General features: G+C 32.5%; 1 protein-coding gene across 1 annotated transcript; it reads right to left on the reverse strand.

Annotated features, from left to right (window-relative positions):
• Positions 1 to 174: 174 nt before the first annotated feature.
• Positions 175 to 2,533, reverse strand: LOC100819731 (60S ribosomal protein L11). Its single transcript, XM_006598010.4, has 5 exons — positions 2,308 to 2,533; positions 2,065 to 2,172; positions 1,949 to 1,991; positions 1,104 to 1,299; positions 175 to 545 (listed from the first exon to the last, which is right to left on the reverse strand). Exons 1-5 carry the CDS (start codon positions 2,308 to 2,310, stop codon positions 350 to 352), a joined length of 546 nt encoding a protein of 181 aa, XP_006598073.1. The 5' UTR covers positions 2,311 to 2,533; the 3' UTR covers positions 175 to 349.
• Positions 2,534 to 9,180: the final 6,647 nt, after the last annotated feature.

Raw genomic sequence — 9,180 nt, forward strand, 5'->3', positions numbered from 1 at the left:
TGTATTTGTTATGCCTGTATCATATAGAGGAGTATTTTCCACAGTATTGAGGTAAATTTAGCTAGTTCGGACCCTCGCAAGTATAAATGTTTTGCTCATCCTTCTCTTATTTGGTTGCAAAGAAAACGAAGTAAATTGCCAAGCATAATTGCATAACGAGGGGTTCACAAGTTCTTTGCAACAAAAGTGCCGTTTAAACAGGGCTAATGTTGATCCATATGCTTTAATCACGAAACTGAAATGACAAACAATGTTTCAAAACTTCCCTTAAAATTAGCATACTATCACAGAAAGATCGAGCTATAGTTGACAAAACTGATAACACGCTCCTAAAGTGAACTCAATCTAACTAAACAATTGCCTGGGACTTGTTAAGGATCACTCCCTCATATTTCACCTGGAACCACTTCATAGCATCCTCCTTTGTGACACGGTGCTGAATTCCAACACGGGACTTGCACCTACGGCGGCGTCCGACACGATAGCCAGGACGCTCCAGTACAACAAAGAAATCCATTCCATAAATACCAGTTGAAGGATCATACCTGAAGCAGAATCAATAATCATGGACCAATGTGTAAATTGAAATCTTCATACTCAAAGAAATTGAAATCATAATCAAACAAATATGAAGGGAAATTAACCAAAAGTTAGTTGACATAACAAGGGAATGAATCCAAGAGGGAAAGACTTGACAATGTCATTTAAAGACAGCATGCAATTTGCAAAACCAGTTAATCAATTAGACATAACATCACGCCTAAAAACTAATTAATAAATCAACCTAACTAATGCAATTCCTGCTTCCTCAAAATCATCAAGCCATAGAAAACAGATTTCATATAAGCACCAAAGTCCAAAACAACAAAAAGAAAATTCTGAAACTCCCATATTTATAAACCAGTTAGCATTTTGGTTCAAGTCAAAATAGGAATGCAGCATAAAGGGGAAGAGATATGTCATGTCATATCCAAAATTTTGAATATGCATTGTGCACACCACAACCCATATCAAATAATCAGCTTCCCCTAAGTCCTAAAATGTTTACCGTAGGCAAAAAAGTAAAAACAACAGCATAAAAATCCATAAGTTCTTCAACTTACTTGATTCCCAAATCGATATGCTCCTGAATACCAAAGCCGAAGCAACCAGTATCACTGAAGTTCCTTCTAAGAAGTTCATATTCCTTCACCTTCAAACCACTCTCCAAAAGTTGCATTGCCTTGTCACCTCTGACAGTGACATAGCATGCAATCTTCTCATTTCTTCTAATCCCAAAGGAACGAACAGTGTACCGTGCTGTCAAAACCAAGCCGAGAAAAAACATTTCTTACCAAGCAACAGTGAAAAACAGCCAAATATATCCAACATACAATAACCATTATTATAAACTACTGGTAAAGCAAGTAGTACTACTTAAAATCCTTCAAACAGAGCAATAGACTATGATTTCCGTTTTCTGCCCTTGCACACAAGGTTTAAATTAAATTAAGCAGGAAAAAAGCTATACGATCAAGATATATCAGAATCCTCATTTTCAGGTCTTCCATGAACCTCTGAATCGAGTTTCTGAAGAAAAATTGGCATTTAAATGCACTTTCATTAAGCCCACCACTAATGTGATTATAACCACAGAACAGGTCCACACACAATCATTATAATTAACAAAAATTTCAAAACTCAAACTACCATTTCCAACCTATTATCAGACGTTTGAGTCTTGACAATGCAATTAAAAAAACAAAACAAACTTTCCATTAAAAACCCTAAAATAAACTAACCAACCCTTGGGGATTCTTCCAAATTACTTCACCAGCAATCTATATTTTAAGAAAATGATAGAATCACAAAAATGATCAACAAAAAGTTCCAATGAACACAGATTTGAGATCTTTGCTCATTATCAGCATCACTGAACTACCCATTTAGAAACTTATCGAGAACTAACCTTTGGAAAACACTGGGGTTTGGCCACTAAGTTGTTCCAACACCTGCAAGAAGAAAAACAGAAATTAAAATTTTCTTTTAAAAAGAAAAGCGGAAGCAATAAGGAGTGAAGTGAACCTTGGCGGCTCTGGTGAGACGATCTCCACTCTCGCCAACAGAGATATTGAGGACGAGCTTCTGCACTTTTATCTCCCTCATTGGGTTCGAAAGTTTCTTCTCTGAAGCCTGAAATCAGGTTCATTCCAATTCATAACAAAACCATAAATTAAGAAAACAAAATGTAAAGATAATTAGAGTTTGTGAAAAAAGTTAATTCTTTGTTTCGAGAAAGAAACAGAAAGGAAAGGGAGAAGGGTTTACCATTGGATTTGGAGGCTGTCAGGTTGCACCTTCGCAGAGTGAAGAGAGAAGAAGCGTTAATGAGAAAACCCTAATCAAACATAAAGGAGAATCAAAACGACGACGTGGTGGCGCATTTTATTCTATTCACTCGTTCTCTTTTAGCTGTTTGTCAAATTGGGTCAGTGGAAATCACTAGGTCTCACTGCAAAGGGCCCAATCAATTTTTGGAAAATGCTCTATGCCTTTTTTTTATTTCTAGGTACACTCCCCTTTTATTTCTATTTAAAACTTTTACCATTGTAAGTACTCTTTATATGGCCAAAATACACTTACCTTCTGTTTGAACGAGGAATTTCAAAATTTCATGAAATTTAAATTTTTTTTTATTTTAATTTCTTTTGTTTTTCAAATGTTTTATTTGGATAAATTAATTTAAATTTCTTAAATTTTAATTTTTTTGTTTGGACAAGACAATTCAATTTTTTTCCTATGTAAAATTTTATTTTTATATTTTAAATAGATAAAATTATAATTTTAAACTTCATAAAAAATAAACAATATCTCATTTTGAAATATTTAATTAAAAATAATTTTAAAATACAAATATTGATAAATTTTGTCAAGGGTTTTCAATCGACCACAACCAATGATTATTTTCAGCTTCATAAATATTGATAAATTTTCAGGTTTACATCAACCATAGTTATTTTTTGTCAGACATCGACTAGGATTTTTTTTACATTAGGCATAATTATTTTTTAATCAACATCGATAGAATTTTTTTTGACCAATACTGGTCAAAACTATTTTTTTCAATATTGAGAGTAAATATTAATTGGCATAAAAAATATTTGACCACTTATTGAAATATATCATAATTAAACTGTAATCCAAAAATGATATGCTTATATTCTTTAATTATTTATAGGTGCATGATCGGATCATCTAAATTCATGAAGGATAAGAGATTATATGTCGAAGGGTATAAGAGATCATATGTAGACTTTGATGTAGCAATCATGAGGACTAAATAAATGTCTGCATAGTTAATTCAAAAATTATTGGCTTTTCATATTTAAAATTGGGGTGTTTCTTTTATTATAAAAATTAACTTAGGTGATGCTTGGGGATACAAAAGAATTCTTAGGCGGTTAGTCCTTTGAACACTTTTGTATTAGGGAATGGGAAGAATCAAAAGAATTCTCAGACTGTGTCGTTTTGAATTCTTTGACAAGGGAGAAGGGAGACACAAAAGAATTCAGGCGGTTAGTCCTTTGTTCTTTTGGAAAAGGGAGAAGAGAGACACAAAAAGAATTCAGGCGATTAGTCCTTGGCGAATTCTTTTCGGCAAAGGGAGAAGAGAATGAAAAGATTAATAGCACAAGTTTTCAAGGTTTGGAAAACCAGAAAACTTCAGAAAGCTTTTGGTACAAAGAAGAAGAAGAAGTTCAAAGAGATTCAAAGCTTGTAAATGATTGATTGAATGAATGTGAAAAGTGTATTGAAAAGCAAATCAAAGTCTTACTTTTATAGACTCTTCGTGTCTGGTCAAGAGGACCATTTAGAAGAGTTATAACTTTTTAAAAAAACTTAAAACCAATTTGAAAAAGTCAAAACCTTTTTGAAGAGTTACATCTTTTGATTTATTTAGAAACAAACATTGGTAATCGATTACCAAATTAGTGTAATCGATTACACAAAGCTTTTGTGTGAAAGGATGTAACTCTTCACATTTAAATTTGAATTTCAACGTTCAAAGGCACTGGTAATCGATTACCAAATTATTGTAATCGATTATAGCTTTTTGAAATTAATTGGAACGTTGTAAATTCAATTTGAAAACTTTTTCAAAACAATTTTGCTACTGGTAATCGATTACAACAATCTGGTAATCGATTACCAGAGAGTAAAAACTCTTTGGTAAAAGGTTTTGTCAAAAACTCATGTGCTATTCAAAGTTTTGAAAAACTTTTTAATACTTACCTTGATTGAGTCTTCTCTTCATTCTTGAATCTTGAGTCTTGAATCTTGATCTTGATTCTTGAGATCTTGAACCTTGAATCTTGACTCTAGACTTTCTTCTTGAGTCTTGAATTCTTCTTGATTCTTATCTTGAACTCTTGAATTGTTCTTGATTCACTTGAGTTGTTCTTTGATTGATCTTTGATTCACTTGAGTTGTTCTTTGATTGATCTTTGAGCTTTTTGTCATCACCTTTGTCATCATCTTTTATTATCATCATTGTTATCATCAAAACACCTTTGAATCACCTTTGATTCACCATGAAGCTTTGCTTCTACAGTTAATACCCACTAAACGTCAAACAAGATTCCCTTCATGACAAAAAAATGTTCTCTCTAATCTCTAGTCATCACAAATGTAGAGAGACCCAAATAATAGTTAAGGGAGTGAAATCTTATTTCTCTCATCTTCCAAAACATTAAAGTACATCTGAGAGAAGCTTCACTATGACTCATTATTTATTTATTATTTATGACAATCATAGGTTTTAAGATCCGGTTGATTTTCTATCATTGATCATCTAAGAAACTGTTAAAATTTTTACATGTGATATCGGAACATAGATTATAAAATTTATGATTCTCTAATAATGATTTATTTTCTCTCAATTATGAATGAATCTTAATTATCAAATTTAAAAATTTTATTTTTTTCTGCGGCTATGTATGATATTTTATTATTGTTGTTGAATTTTCGAAACAAGCTTACGAAGTGGTGTTACATTGCGTGAACGAAAGCTTTTTATTTTGAGTTGAAAATTTTTGGATGTTAAAGTGGTATATTCCAATTATGGAGAAAGAAAGCAAAGACCTCTTAGCCGCAACGCACGTCAATGGAATTCTTTTTGGAATTGCTATTCCAACCCACTTTTTTCTATTCTAAATCCCACATGCTCATTTTCTTCCGAATATTATTGTTGAATGTCATTAAAGGATTTAAAGTTTCTGTCCTGAAATTAAATTAATGTGAATGCTTTAAAATTATTGGTAGCAGTAAATATGTATATGTTATACATTTGCTTCATTATGATTGAATTTCTATTATTTTATTGGTTGTAATGTGAATTATGGTATTTATTTGGCCTCAAATGAAATTAATGAAATGATTATGAATTGTTAACAGTAATAAGTATGTGCATGACATATATTTGGTTGAAATTAAGTATATGATAGATTTATTAGTCATCAAAGTGGTCAAGTCTATAAGGTTATTTAATTCTAAATTAATGATTATTTCAATTACTTATAGAATAATGAATGTTAAATTATATGATTATTGGTTTGTGGGTACATTGTTATAAGACCTTTATGGATCGCCCAAAGGTTGATTAGTTGTTCTTATAGTTAATGGATATAATTATAGGCGATTTGTGTGTATCATTAGTTTTATTTATATACCCAAAGAAAATAGGTACTACTAATTGGTACATATTTAATTGTCAAATAATGTTAAGAATTTTATTAGCATCATCATGTTTGCATATTGTGTGTTGGTGTATCACCCAAAGGAGAACATCAATATACATTGATTGTTATCTGAATAAATTATATGTATGACTTGTGTTTTATGTCCCAAAATGCTTATGTAAAGTTTTATTATGCAGTACATGTTCCTAACTCATTGAACTCTCATGTATCATTTGTGTCAATTTTTAATGGGCTTAACTTCTTTGACTGGAATGAGCAAGTCCAATTTCATCTTGGTGTTTTGGATCTTGATCTTGCTATATTGGAAAAGAATCCAGCTACTATTACTAATGCTAGTAGCAATGAAGAGAAATCCCATTATAAAGCTCAGGAAAGATCTAACAGATTTAGCCTAATGTTCATGAGAATAACCGTTGCAGACAGTATTAAGACAGCTCTCCCTAAGACCGATAATGCTAAAGAGTTTATGGGATTAGTGGAAGAGCGCTCTCGAATAGCTTATAAGTCTCTTGTTGGGACATTAATGAGTACACTGACCACCATGAAGTTTGATGGTTCGCGTACTATGCATGAACATGTCATTGAGATGACAATTATTGCAGAAAGACTTAAGACCTTAGGAATGGCTGTGAGTGAGAACTTCCTTGTTCAGTTTATTCTAAACTCATTACTGTCTGAGTATGGCTCATTCCAAATGAGCTATAATACCATGAAAGATAAATGGAATGTACATGAATTGCATAGTATGTTAGTTCAGCAAGAAACGAGGCTTAAGAATCAAGGAAGTCACTCAGTCCATTATGTAAGCCACCAAGAGAATCAAGGAGCTGGAAAAAGATTTGTCAAGAAGCATGATAAAGGAAAAAGGCCATTAAAGATCAATGATGGTCCTGTGCAAATCCAAAAGAAGGCATCAAAGAGCAATAATTGTCATTTCTATGGAAAATCTAGACACTTCCAAAAGGATTGCCCAAAATGTAAGTCTTGGTTCGAAAAGAAAGGTGAGCTTAATGTTCTTGTATGTTTTGAATCAAACTTAACTAAAGTTTCCCATAATACATGGTGGATTGATTGTGCGACACCCTCTACCCCTCACATATATATTAATAAAGGAATAAAAATTCAAATATTAATTAAAAATATTTTTAAAACATTTTTAAATACAAGCCTTTCAAATGGGTAAAAGGCTCACATTCACTTTCTTTTACATCATATTCAAACTTGTCCAAATAAATAATAAAGTCATCTCGGCTCAAAGAAGGCCATATAAGTTTCATACAATTAATATAGAACCTATATCCTAATGTCACGTCCTAGTAGAGCGTGGTGTTCTCGTGCCCTCTAGCATGAGGTTCTTCATAGTCATCCACCTATTCATCTGCTCCCCCGAACACAAAGTTCAAGATCATCACAGGATCCAAACACAAACAGCAAACCGAGAGTGAGTTATCACATTTCTAACTACTAGAGAGAAACAACACAACTAGATATACATATCATATAAACCAAATAAAACTTACTTACACGTAATTCACGTAATTCCACCACGTTGTCATCCAAAGTTCACTTTTCATCCATCAATCACACTTTTCAATCATCAATTTCATAGCAATTTTTCATTGGGACATCAACTGATTCATCAAACATATATAATTCACTGTAATAATTAAAAGGATAAAATGAAAATTGCAAAAATACCCCAAAACTCATTCCAATTGATATCTCTAAGGATCCCTACACATGTTCTCACTAATCCCCAATTGTGAATAACTCGTCTCTTACCTCTAAGCGGGCTCACGTGTCTTCAGCCAGCGATAGCAGCATCTCTAGCGGTTCCCTGAGATTCCTCCAATTTTTTTTTAACTGCTCCGATAGAGTTTCCAAACGTCAAAAAGGCAGAGAAGGAATTGAAGTCTCCACTTATACTGTCATCATGCGATTTATTTTTCTCCCTCCAAAAATATTATCTCGCAAATCCCAACGGTAAAACCGTGATAAACTGAATTTTGAACAACGTATCCGAATTTCATGAAAATCCAACGGTTAACGAAACCGGGATCGTATTTTTTCTGAGACAGCTCTGGGTTTCTGCGGGAAAGGAAAATGCTACAATGTGAGTGGTATTTATCTTAGCTCAGACATAATATCAAAATTCCCAACGGTGAGAATGCTCGGAATTGGGTTTAGAACGTGGTGCTCAAATTTCATGACGATCCAACGGTGAATAAGTCCGAGATCGTCATTTTTTTAAAACAGGTTAGGTGGCCTGCAAGAAAAAGAGAGAGTTTTGGGAGAAGAGAGAAAAAATGAAATTGTGAGGCAGAGGAGGCTGAGGAGTCAGTCTCAAACTGACCTATCATGTTACTATTTATAGCTAGGGCATTTTTGACCTATTATTTACTCTATTTATTTATTTATTTATTATTTATTATTTTATAAAAACAAACTTTATTTTATTCTCTATCAAACAAATAAATAAAATATCCTTTTTATTTTCTCTCAAATCATTATTTTAATTAATAATTATATCTCCTTATTTATTTATTTATAAAATCTCATCATTATTTTTAAAATTCTATTTATTTATAAATAACAATTCTTTTTAGTCTAGTTTATGAAAATTAGGATGTTACAATTACACCCCTCTTAAAAGAAGTTTCGTGCCCGAAACTTTGCCGAAAGATCAAGAAAAAGATATTACACATATAGCTCTCAATATCAAGTTGTGTGCTCTGTTGAAACACTTATCTGTGACTTCGATTATAAGAGTCTTCTACACTTGACGATAAATATGGTGATCCTCGTTCCTTCAATGATAGTTTTTCATGAGTTAAGTTGTGTCGTAAGAGTAACATCTCAACGATAATAGAATGTGAATGACATACTATTTGGAGTAGAATAATATCATAGGAGACACTAATGACAATTTGAAACGAACAACAAACATGAAAAGACGCGACTGATCACATGGTCGACTTTTTTCAGACATGAGACAGTTCAAGAAATTGTAACAATTCCACTCTAAGGTATGCTACCTGATACTTACTGGGTGCTAATTAGATAATCAATATAGATTCCTTCTCACTTTTGTAAGTTTGTTCACCTTGAGGTAATCTTCACACATTTATACTCATCATGTCACCCTATAACTTTGCACTTGAAGTTGAGGTTTCAACTGTTGTTTACGATGTCTTACTCTATAACTAGGACACCGGCTATATTAACGGTTTCCTACTCAAGCTCTAACTACTAAGCTAGTTCTAACGATTGAAACTAAACTCATAACAAGATTCTTGAGAATTTTACCCGTCTCTTTTATCTTGGATTCAACTCCAAAGGTCCTCACAATGTATCAAACTAATGGTAATGTCTCTCAAAACATTATGGTGAACACCATGGTTACCTATTCTAAATCACACGTACGATAAATCTTTTCATAAGT

Source organism: Glycine max, chromosome 15, assembly GCF_000004515.6.
Source record: "Glycine max cultivar Williams 82 chromosome 15, Glycine_max_v4.0, whole genome shotgun sequence".
Lineage (NCBI taxonomy): Eukaryota > Viridiplantae > Streptophyta > Magnoliopsida > Fabales > Fabaceae > Glycine > Glycine max.